Raw genomic sequence first — 15451 nt, forward strand, 5'->3', positions numbered from 1 at the left:
ATAATTTAATAATGTAACTTATGTCACAATCAACAATGGGTGGTAACAACTACCTGCAGTAATACTCGGGGGGCTAGATGCATTTGCATGTTTAGAAACTTCATGTCATTTGCATACTATGGTTTGCATCAGAAACAAACATTTTGCCTTTGGTCAAATTTCAAGGTGTAAAAAAAGTCACAAATTGCTCAGGAAACTCATCTATTTTGAATCATTTTACAAGAAAAATGCCCCAGAGTTTGGAAAATGATAGCCATAGAATATTTTGCAATGAAATGTGTATTCAAAACTGTGGAATAAGTGCCTCGTCCCACTATTATCTGGAGATTAACCTTGGTTTACTACAAGGACTGTCTCAGCTAACTCCAGTTCCAATACATCTCTCACTAGTTTTCTCAGTTTCTTGTTAATCATAAAAAAACATTAAAAATAATGTTAAAATCACAGTATGTTGCAATGTTATTCATGGTTCCCACGACAACCTTGCTGGAGAATGGGTACTAGACTTTGCTGCCATGTGGGACAACACTTTAGTTTTCGGTTTGAGTATTTCTTATATATATTTCTTATATATGTTTTGCTTTTTTTGCAAGACTTATGTATTATACAGCAGTGAGTAACTGATTCCAAGATGCATCAAAACCAGTATAATTAAAAAAGTATTAGTTCATAATCTTCATAATTTCTATTTCCAATGAACATGATGGTGATACCTTCCTTGCCTTCACTCTTTGCCATATGAATGTCCAATTTTATGTCTTTATCCCAGAAACTTTTTCTGCTCAGGATATTCAACTGTACATTCAAACATGGCATGGTATATTTGAATTCAACAATATTCCTTGTCACATTCCATATAACATCACCCCCTGCTGTGATTTTGCTGGAATATTGCTAAAATCAGCATAAAACCATACTCACACATTTGACGTTAAGATCTGATAAGACATAGTATATTCCCTTTTATACACATTCTTTCCCATGCTGACCCGTGAAGATCCAGGTTAAAATTGATTTTCAGTAACCCATGCTTATCTTAAGAGGCGACTTAATGCGATCGGGTGTTTGACGCATCGTATCCCACCAGTTGTGTTGGTCGGTGTTCATGCTGTTGACCACTGGATTGCCTGGTCCAGACTAGATTATTTCCAGACCATTGCTATATACAGTCCGTTGATCCGACAATCAGCTTCATGCAAAACTTTTGTTAGTCACAAATTGAATAAGTGTAATTTTGTCTCAAATATTTGGTATGACATCCTCGTTAATGCAACAAATTGTCATGGAACGGATGATATCAGATTAACAAGACTTGACAGTAGCTGGAATATTGGACGTGGCGTAAAACCAAACTCACCCACTCATTGCCATGCTCGACATTCCATTCAACATGCCATGCATCTGAATTAGCATGGTTGTGTGAGCAGCTGTCCTTGCTACATTCCACATTCCATTCAACATTCACCAAAAGATGTTAACCGATGGTACTTGTTGGTCCTAGTCTGGTGCTTGTATAACAAGGACTGGTCAGCTTTGTGTCAGTATAATGTAGAATATTCATGCTTAACTGTGTAATGGTATCTCAGTGAGCTAGCACTGTAAAACTACCCTAAACCTTGACTAGTACACGCAGCCACACATGCACAATATGGACATTGTCAATGTCATATGAGTGAAATATTCTTAAGTACCCCATTTCACCTCACCTCCATGCAACATACAGACCTGGCTTCACATTTTTGTCAAGTTTGTTTGAGATTCCGTCAAACATATTCATATGGTAAGATTTTAGCAGTTGAATAACCTGTGGACTTCCCCTTAGGCCGTCAATATCTACCTGTGAATTATAACTCGTAGCCATCTGTGTCATACACAAATTTGTCCGTGTCACATTTGGATTTGATGGAGGTGACAGTTACGCTCTGGGCCCAAGGGTCAATATTTTATCAAATAGAATACATTTGAAAACTTTGTTGACCAGCTGATAATCCTTTCTTTACTATTTAGAATAAATGAAGTTTGAGATGGGCTGCAGAATTTCAATATTTTTCTTTCACAATAATGTACAGTAATTTCAGATTATTTTCCATGACAATTTAGCATTGATTGCCACATGAATTGCAGTATTGTCTGTCATACTAGCTATATGATCCATACCATTTCCCCATTCCCTGATGTTAATTATTGGTCTCATACAAATTGTCTGTTTTTCTCTGTTTCCCCGTTGTTATCCTTTGAGGTGATTTGGGAAATGGAACATTTGTCAGTGAAAATTAAAATTCAGATTTGATTGCCCAGGTGTAGGCGATTCTGTTGCACTGAAATCCAAGGCTCCAGTGTTGCGGAGTGTGGGAGAAGTGTAAAACAACTTAAAACTATAAATTCAACATTAGAAACAAATACTACTTTACTAGCAATACACTTGAGTTGAGAGAAATATTTATATAGTCCTGTCCAACAGGGACGACTTCTTATGTTCTGAAAAAGTCATAGTTACCTTTTGATTATGACCAGAACAAGAAGACAAGAAAGGTTCAGGTTCACAATATCTGACCACGATTTCAGTTCTTAGTCATCATTTTCAAGACTCTTTCTTCCAGTGGCTCAACCATGTTCCTGGGTTCTTGTTCCTGGCTTTCATCCTCTTGCTCCAACTGTTTCTTTGTTGCAGGTGAAGATCGCCTAGAGTTTGGGGCCATTATCGAGTGTTTCTGAGTTACAATACTTGTGAAGACTGGCAAGCATGTATGATTGTTGTCCAGTGGTTCTATCCAAATTATGTTTCTGTGTTGCACCATGAAGACTGCAGAGACGTTGGCACTGTCATCCAATGATTCTAAATTTATTTCTTTATTACAGGAATCATGAAATTTACTGAGATTTTTGGACTGACATCCAATTATTTGAACCACATTTCTGTGTGGTAGTACTCTTAAAGATCCTAGAGTATTTAAGACACTCACCCAGTGGTTATGACTATGTTCCTCTGTTACAGGACTCGTGAAGATTGCTGAGAGTCTTGGTCTGTCCTTCCTGGCACCAAGGAAGAAGATAACCGTCCTCCTCATCGGTAACCATAGTGCTGGCAAATCCTCATTCATTAACTGGTAGGTCTTAATCATCTTACACCGCCAGTGTCTGTGGCTTGGATATTTTGTACCATTGTCTTTGACTGCCAAGCATCACATTGAATTCTTTTACCTGTGTAACTAATCATGTTTGGAAACCAGGTGTGCAGGGATAGATAATGGCTTTTGCCAACATTGCATCTTTCTTTTCCATTTGCAGAGATGCAAGCCTCTACAATTTTATCATAGTAGCTATGCATTTTAGCCTCAAACCTTGCCAGTATGATTATACTAGAAATTCTATAAAATTAAAAATTAATGAAAATTCAGGTTTATAAACAAAAACATAGATTTTTGTCAGTTAAATACATTTTTGCTAAAAGGAAATGGCAAGAATAAATGTAATGCTGAATATTTGGAATTCTCCTGATGTGGATACTTGAAGTTAGAGCTTCACTCTAGATTAGCTGTCATTTTATCTTTCTCAAAATCCATCATGATTTTAAGTATTAACTACTAATTATGATCATTGAAACTACTGTTTGCAACACTTTAGGTGTGGTATCTCTGTGATTCTTATGAATAGTCAAGATTACTTTCTGGCCACCGCCATCAAGCTGGAATATTGCTAAGTATGACAGTCACATGGAATTACATTGTTGTGATTTAACATGACATGTGCATTGATCTCTGTACAGACTCCAGAAGCAGACAGTGGTGGTCAGTGTGAATTGTACAGTGAAATGTACAGGTTTTTGATTGTTGTGTTGCTTTATGTACAGTGTTTGAAATTAAGGCTGGCAATAAATCAAACATCAACCTGATACTTATGAGCAAGCCACAGTCAGCAACTTATGAGGATTGCTTCCATAACCAACGTCTAACGTCAGTGGGCCCCCAGGAACATGCCACATCCTCCATACGTATCTTCACAACCATCCTAATTCTTTGCTGATTGTTGCTTATATTGTCATTATCAAAACTTCTAACCACTGGTGTGCCTGGCCCAGTCTTCATTGTTATAGTAACTGCTTGATAGCTATAATCGTGCAAATTGAAATTATTTTCACTCACTCAATAAAAGTTTTTCGGATGTTTGAAATTTGGTATTGCCTCCTACTTTTTGACTCTGGTGTAGTGTTGTGTGCATATAAATTATATGAATGATCAATGTCATTAAGTTACCATGTGAAAAAAGTTGCACATCTCATTACATTTGATGAAAAAAAAACCTTGTCTCACATAACATTTTTTTAATGTAATGAAATTGTATATCAGACATAGAACAGATAAACAAATCCCGTTTTATGTAGACAACAGATGAAAGAACTCCTTGCTGGGTCCATTGACTCGTCTACAGACTCAACACAATCACTGATCCCATATTGTCATTCATTCTTTTATGTCAGAATGTGCATTTTTCTGTGATAATGGGTGTAAGGAAGGGTAGGGTTGTCCGTGCGACATGGGCATTACATGTCACAAATATATGACAGGTTCAATTCCTGGTTATGTTTTGATGTTTGTCATCCATCATACCAGTGCCCATGGGTTTCATGAAAGTGGTAAATGTGTAAAACCTGCATCAGGTTTTTCATCCTAGATCAAGCTCATGCACCATAATATACCTGGAATACTGTTCAAAGCAGCATCAACCAAACTCACTGGTATTGTCTTCTGTCTCTTGACACGACATACACCTAGCTCACCAGATCATTCAGTGCTAAGAATCGTGCTATGAAAAAATGAACTCTTACAGCTGGTTTATGGGGCCACAGAGAAGTCAAATGATTTATGAGGATCAGTGCCAAAATGGCCACAGAATAGAAGTGCTAGGAAGGTGACCGAAAAGAAGTGGACTCTTGGTATCAGTGCCACACGAAAGTGACAGAAGAAGTGGATTCTCAGTATCAGTGCTAGGAAAGTGACAGAGAAGTAGATTATTGGTATCAGTGTTAAGAAGGCCACAGAAAAATGGACTTTAGTATTGGTTCCAAGAAGACCTCAGTGAAGAAGTGCACTCCCAGTATTGGCGCTAAGGCCTCAGTGAAGAACTTCAGGTATCAGAGACCAGCAGAAGATCACAGTGAAAATTGGTTTACTCATGATGTTGGCAGTTTTATGGCTTTGCTTTGTCTGTTGTGCTGTTGTACCAGTTTGCTGTAGTTCACTGTTGTCTTTTTATTGTCCCTTTTGCATATGAATTTCAAATTGCAGCCCTGAGTTTTCATGACTTTGATGAGATGTGGCTGCCAAGATAGTGTTCAGCCTCCTTGACTCGTGGACAGTATGAAATACTGCTGAGTCATCATGATACACCTGAAATAAAGCTGAAAGCAGAGTGAACATATCACTCCCTCACCCTCCCAGTTATTGTGAACACACCAGCTATGCAAAATGGCATTTTCTGATGTGGTGTCAGCTGAACGAACTGTCAATGTATTGCAACATACCCAGGTCTTTCGGTACACGTGGACAGCTTACATTGTCATTGCTACCATCTTCTGATTTGTTGTTCTAAGGAAAATAAACCCAACATACTCTTTGCTGTCTATACAGGAGACATCCATTCTTTCTTTCAGAGTTCCATATGAGGGGCTTATTTGTGCAAGGTGCGAACAGATTATGAGAATTATGAAAGTTCTGAGTTGCAAACAAACTTGCATGAAAGCACACAAATAAGGAAACCCAGTTGTCAGACAAAACTGTGATATGAAAATATGAAACCATGTGTACTTCATATTTCTTGACACATCTATAGTGATCATATAAACACAAAACCTGTACATGAAGCTGACAGGTGAATAAAGCATGAAGAATACACGGCATTATGCTTTCTGTTAAATGGATATGTCTATTGCTAATGTTGCATTGTTTAATGTCAACTCAGTGGTGTAATTGGACCAAAATAGACCATACCTCTGTAACAGTAGAATGATATTGTGTGAATATTCAGTTACTGAAAAAGTGTACTCCGTGTCAAGGCTTTACCTAAACCGAATAGACTAGGGTCCCAAGAGACACCTATTTACTCATTTCAAGTGTTTTAAGAAATAGCATGGTGAAATGCTGTCTTTCCAAGAATTTAGTACTCTATATATTATTATGCATCCTTTTGGATGCAACATGTTTTTTTCTACATCCGTCATATGCATTGTGATGTACAGCCTACACATTTTTGTGCTCCATCCAACCCTGTGGAGCCCTGTTCTTATCACACAACAATCCATCCAGCTGCTGTTAATAACGCCAGCAATCTGCAAAACCTTAGAAATAATGCACATATCACACATTACCATGATGCCAACATTTCTTTGCCACCAAATCTTCATTCCAGGGAGGTAAATATATTCATTACAGTACCATAGCACTATTGGTGCAGTACATGACAACAGTACTTCACTGTTTCGGTGCTCATATTACTGGTAAAACACTAAAGTATGTGACAAAATCCTGTGAGATTCACCTGTGAGTCCTGCTCCCTGCTGTCAACAAGGACAGTCTCTTGGAATGTGTTTTGTAACATAACCCACCAGTCCAAACAGTTCTGCAGACAAGACTGGTCTTCTGGGCCTAGATTTTCATAGCCCTCTTAGCACAAACATAGTCATAAGTGCCGTTCATTAACATTAACTTATGACTATCTTAGCACTAAGAAAGCTGTGAAAATCTAGGCACTTGTGTCTTTGTCTGAGTCTGTTAGTAGGAATTCTAGCAGAAGTGTTCCACAGCTACTTAAACATCTGACCTCAGCAGGTAAAAAGGGCAGCAGACATGATTGCTTCTGCCCGTATGCTCTGTTGCCTTCAGCTTCAGTCTGGTATATTGATGAAGATTAAATATTTATTTCTATGTCTGGGTTATGATTTGTGCATCAGTGACAAGTCAGGGAACATATTTCATGCTAATTCTTGGGGATGAAAGTCAGAAACTTTCAGCAGGTGATATCTTTTCATATACAGTCATCACTGATGTCAGTGGGAGAATTAGGAGGAAACACATCAGTATGTTGTTGGTTTGATCTGAATAGTTTTTATCTGCATGTAAAATTAATCCTCATAATACATCAAGCCTTTATTTAATTATCTGAAGCAATGATCTCAACCACCTGTTCAGTAGTATCAGATAGCAGATTTATGGTGAATGTATCTGCATGTGATTTCTGTGACACAACTTACAAGTTTAAGCCTATTTATCACGCAATCAAGTTTTATGCACAGACTAGGTGCTAATGATACGTTATTCTAAAGGGTAGTTAGGCCAGACCAATTTTGTTTCTTGTTTTATGGATTTTTGTCCTCTGAAAACCTAAAGACAGGCATGAAAAAAATAATAATAAAATTTCCAGTCAAAGTAATATTCCGTCTAAATGCTCAAAGTGTTTTACTTTTTGGCAATTTATGCAATGAATATGGGTAAAAAAATACAACCTATAAAGAATTTTCTTGTGGGTTTACATTTTCAACCTATAAAAACATTAAGATATATTTTTTGAGCGGGGAAGATGAATATATATTTTTTTTCTTATTCTAGAAAAATTAGGCAGGTGAATCTGTAAAACAAGAATTAAAATTGGTCTGGCCTTATGTTTAATTACCAGTAAAACAGCACTTGAAAAAAATATGAACAATATATCTATGCTCACTTAGTGAGTGATAAGTGTTCCATACATGTGAGACATGGCTGAATCTGTGGGTTTTGCATGTCCAGTCCTGGATCTGTCAACATCATACTTTAGGTGTGGGTTAGGAAGCTGTGTAACTTGGTTCATCATCTTTTCTCACCGTCTTCCTATGTTCAGTTGCAGATGTTCATTTGAAACATGGCTGACTCCATGACTGGCAAATTAGAAACCTTACATTTATTTCAATTTCTGACATCCGATATTTTGCGTAACATCGGATCATCTAGGATTACATTAAAAAGTTCAAGAGTTACTCCCATACAATCCCCCAGAAGATCTGAGGAGAGTTATGTAAGACGTTTGCATCACTTGAAGCCTAAGCTTGTTTGTCCTGTGAAAATGAACATTGAATTTGTAGTTAAACTTGTGAAATGACAAATACACAGCCCACAAATGTAACAGTGTAATAGCATAGTGTATATTTTGACTTAAAGAGTTCCTTGATTATATTAGGTTTTAGCTGAGCTTTGTTCTGCCCCTTTAGTGATATGCATTACATCAAGTAATATCATGTTTAAAGGTGATCACCTTTCAAACATTCTTTATCATATAACCTTGTTACAAGGATTGCATAAACTTGATTATCTGTTTCACAGTCCTGTTTTTCAAACAACTTCTAAACGTCACGCTCAACCCATGTACTGTGGATACTTTTAAATGTTGAGAAGCCTTCGCAAGTCTAGCAGTACAGGCCGAACTCCGTACACTGTCAATATGCAATCTCCACACAGTGACCTGAAGTTCAATGACCGGAGAGGAGCTAGTGCAGCATACTGGCACAGGCGATAGATGCAGTCTGCTCCAGACAGCTTGCTGGAGTAGTGATAGTCACTTGATTTCAATCTGAAGCTATTGTCAGGTGATTAGCTTGCAATCTTAGTTAAACAACAATTTATTACATAAGATATATCTGCCCTGGATAATTATTTGCAGGACTGTCTGTGACAGATTGCCTTGAAATGGCAACTGCCATGTGTAAGAGGCTGAACATTTTGTCTGGATGGATTTTCCTCACTGAACAGTTTTGTTATGCTCGAATGCATGAACTTCTTATTGATAGCTCTTTGCTTCATGAAGTCAGTGTTCTAAAATATAAATAGTTAGCAGTTATTATTCATTGTAACTGTTATGGTTATTAAAATTCAGTGTGTGACATATTGTTCGAGTCCTTTTTCTTATATGACTCACAGAAACATTTTCAAAGTGTTAAGCGTTAACAGCCTCCCTAGGTATTTACTGGCTAATAGTTTGTTCATGTAAAAGCTAAAGGACCTATGGTCATTGATTTTTCCAATGATATAGTTAGGTTGAATTTGTAAAATAAAGTTGTCTACAACAACACAAGTAACTTAGATGGTTCCAGGACCTATTGTTGCATTGTTCATGGTAAATTTCAAGTCCCCTCATTTTTGTTAATTTTCTGTATTTTTAGAAGAAATGTGGAAAAAGACAACTTACAGTGATGATGAAGATCAGCTTTTATTCATATCAAAGAGCAATTTTGAGAAACTAACCAATGCTTTTATCTTGCATACTTCATTTTGAAATGAAAATCTTTCAATTTTTAAGACAATCTATGTGATGAAGTCTATGCTTAGTGAACAGAGTACAAATAATGGTACACTAAGAATACACATACAAGCTAGTTAAAATGCTTTCACTAATAAATTTTTCAAATGATAATTTTATACTGATATTATTTTACTTTTCTCAAACGAGAAATTTGGTGGCATTGTGGCCTATGCATGACTGAGTGTTTCAAATGCATTTCAAACTTTTCAAATGTGTCAGTAATTGTTGGATTGTTCAATCGTTTGCCTGTTTCCAGTTGTTCATAACTCAGTGCTTGATGACTTTTCAAATCTTATGAAATCGTCCTCCATCATCTACCAATGGTGACTTTCCATTACTGAGATGAAACCTGGATTTTCTTGACTCAACTGGATTCCACTGTCTTCTTAAAGAAATAACAATCAGAAAGTCAAAGTGACAATCATGATTTTGAATTTAAAACAACAAAAAACTTTTTTTTTAATCAGTCTTTGTTTTTTTTATTTCTCAGTCATTATTTGGTGTTTTTAGTTAACTCCATGTATTTAGAACCTTTCCACACTGACAAACCAAACTATATCCAGCTGTAAGTTACTGATAAGTACATCTTAAAACATGTATGCAGAGTTGATGGTAACAAAATTACAAACAAAAGATTCTAGTGACTTGGGGCATCTAACTATAGGGTCCAGTGGTTTGTGGCTGCACAGCAATGTTTCCACTGTGTTGAGAGTGCATGGTGACAGGACAAGGAAGTGAGTCATTACCAACAATTGCATTGCACCTTGGCACACTTGAGGAAACTGCCTGGTCATTATGTGTGTACTTCTGTGATAACACATTTGTTGATTCCTGTCAACAGGATGTATGCTTCACGCTTACTACTTCTGCCATCACATTGTAAAACCTGTTTCTATATGTATTCACTAGTCAGAAGCATAAGTTAAGCAGACGCATATAATTTTGTTAGTTAAGCATTTACCCGAGTTAAATGGAGGGGAATGTTTTGGTATTAACTAAAAGGAGAAAGCATTGTTTGAATATTATTTGGTGTGTGTCATTTAAAACTGCTCTCAGCAATATTCCATCTGTATGGTGACTGTAAATAATTGAGTCTTGACCAGGCAATCCAGTGTTCAACAACACCAACATATAACACATTTGGATATGATGACATGTCAGCCAAGTCAGTGAGTCTAACCACCCAATCCCATTAGTCACCTGTTGCAACAAGCATGAGTTGTTAATGTTACATGTTTTTACCACCTGATCCCGTTATTTGCCTCATGACAACCATGTGTTACTAAGTGTTCTGCTTGGGGCATGTTTCTGAAAAAGAAAGTGATATTTATGGGTCTAAGTCATACTTCATTTGACATCAGGAGGTATCAAACATGAAGATACTGTATATATGGGTGTGGTTAGCTGTCAGCAGAGTTTAGTTGATTGAATGATGAGAATGAGGATGGCAACAGATTCTGGCTTCAAAGACAGTTAGAGAAGGTTTTGTTTTGGGTGTTTCTAGTGTTTTAGCATGACACTCCTGCATGTATTGGTAATTGGTATTGACATCTGTTATAGCACTTTTTAAGCATAGTTATGATACGGATGAAGTGCATTATTATTGTGATGCATCCCAATGCAGCTACTGCTGAGATACCTCGCTCCTAAAGTAAAATAAGTCTCCTGAAACCAATAGCATACAGAGTTATGTCCCTTTGGTAAACCAATATCCTATTATCCCGACTATGGGTCTTTGTCAGCCAAAACCTTGATCTTGGGTTTCACCAGAACAGCCACCCTGTCAGACATATATCCAGTGTGAGAAATTTAGACTGGTCCTGTGGTCCCTGGATAGTGAAAAGTCATGAAGACCACTTAATCAGATGTTTGCAGTGATCCTTGTGGCCTGTCATTTGTTTGAATTTAGTAGTATCAGTAAATCTTCGAATGATATTTTGGACCAGTGAAGAACCAACAGGACCACTAATTATTGTCCACTCACTGGTCTTGTGGGCTAGTTGGAAATTTTGAAATTGTTTTTTCCTGTATATCGTTTCGAAATATACAAGGTCAAATTGTGACCTACCAGCAGCTCTATTCAACATTGTTTTGAACCCAGTTCACTCACTCACTCGCTCACTATTTTGGTGAAGCCACCAGCCGTGGCAATATGCTGATGATACATCACTGCTGACTGTGCCAATAGGTCAGGACATGTTGACCCACTAAGATAAGAACTGCCCCAGCTTGATTCACCATAACTTAGGAGGTCGAAAGATGTTCTGGTGTTTGCCTACACAAAGTGAAAATGTGTGAAATTTGAGTAGGGACAGATTTTCAGCACATGGAAACCTGTCTGTCTGATGTGTGCTTTGTTATTTAATATTGCTTAATTGCTTTCACTGGATCTAACATTATGCTTAACAACAGTTTTGCATTGGCATGAAGCTGTGACTGAGCTGAGTCTGTATGCAGTGAAACTAAGGACTATGCGGTTCCTTGTGAAACTACATGAATTACCCATGTCAGAATAAACTAATTATGAACTCGCTCACTCATGCCAGATAGTATGCTCACTCACTCACTCAGAGCTGCAGTGATGAAATAGCCCTGTCTGCTATTTACCCCAGTGATAATCTTTGAGGCATTGTGTTCTCTGGCATCTTCATATGGCTTGGCTTAACCTTAACTTGCAAAGACATTACAGAGTACACACTCTTAGCCCTGTCTCACTTCTGCGATCATATGAAAAATCTGCCAAAATACCACACCTTGGGGCCGATCCTAACTAGCTGCCCAATTTTCTGGATGCTCATGTTTCCATGAGCCTGTGGTGAATGCCTTGTTCACCACCATTGTTACAGACATCATTATATGCAGTAATCTAGTGGAGAGTTTGCTGCACCCGAGACTGACCCAGTGCATTAGCGGAGTTGAGGACACCCTGATCTGCAGGAGATAATAGTCGGCTGTTATCGGGAATGGAATGCAGCCTACACTTCATCGCATCATGTTGGAGCCAGGAATAGCTGCTTTTCTTGTCAGAATCCCAACTATTCCCAGGTATTCACAAGGTCGACAGAATTACATACATATCACTGGTTGATCAAAGTGTATTTAAAAACTAACAGCCTGACACAACAACTACTTGAAAGCTGGTGGTTGATAGAATCTGTAGTGCCAGAGCTTCAGTGTTCATCTGAAAAACCACCACACTTCAAGGTAGGTGTTAGGGGAATGCCATTGTCCTCCAGGAATGTTATTTGTATTTTCCTTCCTTCAAAGAAAGTAAGTGGTGATGCATTTACTAATTTGATTGTAATTGGAAACATCTAAAGGAATTTGTATTTAATATTTTAATTTTGCTAAATTGTGAAGCAGACGTTAATCCAGGTATTTACAATTAACTGAATGTTGCGAATCATATGTGTTGAGCAGTGACAATATGATTGGATAAGGTTTGGTGTATGATACAGATTAGAATGTTTTGTGTTACACTCTGGAATATGTCCAGGTATCTCTTTGTGTGAGTGCCCTGCATGTCGGCTGTTTTCAATAAGACTTCTTCTCTATTTCTGTTTGATTAAAACAGCATGAGGAAGTTCATATTTCCGCACATACTGTTGTCAGACAGAAAAAATTGTCTGAAGGACTTCTGCTGGAAATTTAGGAATGTAACTTGTAAGACACTGTTTTCAACCAGTTGATGTCGTTCTTTGTTTAGAATTTTTAAGGGTCATTTGGTGCATGTCAGTGTCAGTCTGTCCTTTACTTGTCAAAATGTCAAAACGAAGGGAAGTTGTCACAATGGTTTATCAGTGAGTAGACCCTGTATTCAATTAATAGCTCTTTGGAGTGTTATTGTGTCACATTTTGTTGTTTAACTACTTGCAATCAGTAACACATTTTTGTCACCTCGCTACCATTCCTTTAATGTTATACTTGTCAAAATATAGTGAAATTTGTTAAAATGTCTTTTCTTTGCTGCTAAAATGTAATGAGTAGAAGTCATTGTGACATCTATTTATGTATTTTCATTTCTCGTTTCAAGAAATTGACCGATACTTGTGTTCTTTAACTTATTAACAAAGGAATATATGGAAAGGTGGGCAAAGTTGAGCCATGTGCTTTTCAGTATTTGTTTTGTTTAGCATAAGGTTTTATAATAGGATATCTTAACGGCCTGACTGAACAGTAGCACTTCATAAGATCATTGACTGTAGAACTACAGATGAAATGTTTTCAACTTGACCAGGATCATACAGTTGTGGGTTTGCTCTTATTAATTTTGCTTGCAATCTTTTCAAAATCAAAACATTTAATATGAAACACTATCTGCATCTCATTTTATGAGGATACCTCCGTTAAAGGTTCGTAGTAAGGATGCATGGATTCTTAAACAAATTAGATGTCAGCTTCATTATATAGGTTAAGAAATGTCAGTGTCAGTCAAAGAAAACAGCCACAGTACATTAAAATATTGTTCATGGCTCTCTGTATTTCATCGCCATTGTGTTCGGGAACAATGTGTACAAAATGCAAAACAATCTAATAGCTCTGCATATTTTGTCCAGTCATATTTACTTGCTTATATTTTAGTTCTATTTACTGAATATGCTTGTCGAATTCTGCACTCTATCAAAACTGAACTAAAAATTCACTTGATAGTATCAAATGGTGTAAACTTCTCCTCTCCACTGAAAGTTGTCATGTGATTCGGTTTGTCTGCCCTATGAGTTTAATTGTGGATTTTACCAAAGTGGTATGTCTGTGTTCTGTGCTACTTTGGGACTGGGATTGGATTATCACTGTCCTGTTCATCTGGCCGACAAAAATCACTTGCTATTGGTACTTGCAAACCTAGAAGCTCCAGGTACCAAACCAATGCTAGTAAGTTGTTCATGATAGTTCCTTTGTCTATGAGGTGATGGGGTAGTCAAGTGGTGAAAGCATTTGCTTGTCACTCAGAAGATTCGGGTTTTATTCACCACATGGGTACAATATGTGAACACCACTTCTGGTACCCGCTGTTGTGATAATGCTGGAATATTGCTGAAAACGGCATAAAAACAAATTTGCACTCACACTTCTTTGTCTAAGGCAGCAAGTAGAGGTTATAAACCACCTGACTTGTATGGTTGGAGAACACTGACTAGCAAATCAATACGCTTATAGGTTTCATTGTGAATGCTCTCATGAACGTGTTGGTGTAATGCATTCCTGTCACAGTAAGGGTTGTTTTTTACCCCCATTTCTTGCAAAACATCACATTCCACAATAACCACATGCTCTGTCACATTATCTGTTTCATGGAAACAGTTTTGATCCTTGCTTGTTATGTATTTTCTTTTGTATAATGTGCACTTGAACATAATGCACACTCCTCATTCTTGGGTAAACGATTCAGGAAATTGGTATTTCATATATTGGGTGCAGTCAACAAGTACATCATAGCTCTCGCAGTGAACAAAAAGGAAGCAAAAACTCATTATTTTCATGTATTTTGTACAACTCCTGCTGAATATCAGGTAGGGCTGGGTGATATAACCGGTTTAGACATGAAAATGATAACCAGTATTCTTACGTGCATTTGGTAAACTTTGGATATTTCCTTTTTTTCACACCCGAAGTCATGCCTTTGTGAAAAAATGTCAACCCCCCCAACAATTAACAATTTATAATGGTGCTAAATACCATGGCAAAGGCTTCCGTATGGCAGCATTTTAGGTTGAAAAAGTTAATGTTTATTAAAGCTTAATCAAGCTTAGCTGTGGTTTTGCTTCATAAATCAAGCATTATCTCGATTGAAAGTAGCCTTGTTTGTTTTGTTTTTGTTGGGTTTTTTTACTAACAAATTCTTGCAATATATTGCCCATTTATGGTTAAACCATTCTAAAGTGTTCACTCATCACACTGAAAATCAAATTTGATTCTTTCACATGGGTACAGTGCGTGAAACCCATTTCTTATGTCCCCAGATATTGATGAAATATTGCTAAATATGGTATAAAACTAAAATCAGTCAGCACTAGATACTATGGAGACTTGTCTATCATATTTCCTTTTCTTGAGAAAGCAGCAGACTATGATCCATGGTAGACATGACACAGTATTCCATGAACATTTTACAGAACCAATGAATAAC

The 15451-nt window shown here is 37.2% G+C and overlaps 1 protein-coding gene across 1 annotated transcript in view; it reads left to right on the forward strand.

Annotated features, from left to right (window-relative positions):
- Positions 1-15451, forward strand: part of LOC137296910 (uncharacterized) — a 76102-nt gene that overhangs the window by 8552 nt on the left and 52099 nt on the right. Inside the window, exon 2 of the mRNA XM_067828808.1 lies at positions 2996-3107. Within this exon, the coding sequence (XP_067684909.1) occupies positions 2996-3107 (112 nt within the window). The remainder of the gene's footprint in view (positions 1-2995; positions 3108-15451) is intronic.

The sequence above is a fragment of the Haliotis asinina genome, chromosome 1, assembly GCF_037392515.1.
Source record: "Haliotis asinina isolate JCU_RB_2024 chromosome 1, JCU_Hal_asi_v2, whole genome shotgun sequence".
NCBI classification, from domain to species: domain Eukaryota; kingdom Metazoa; phylum Mollusca; class Gastropoda; order Lepetellida; family Haliotidae; genus Haliotis; species Haliotis asinina.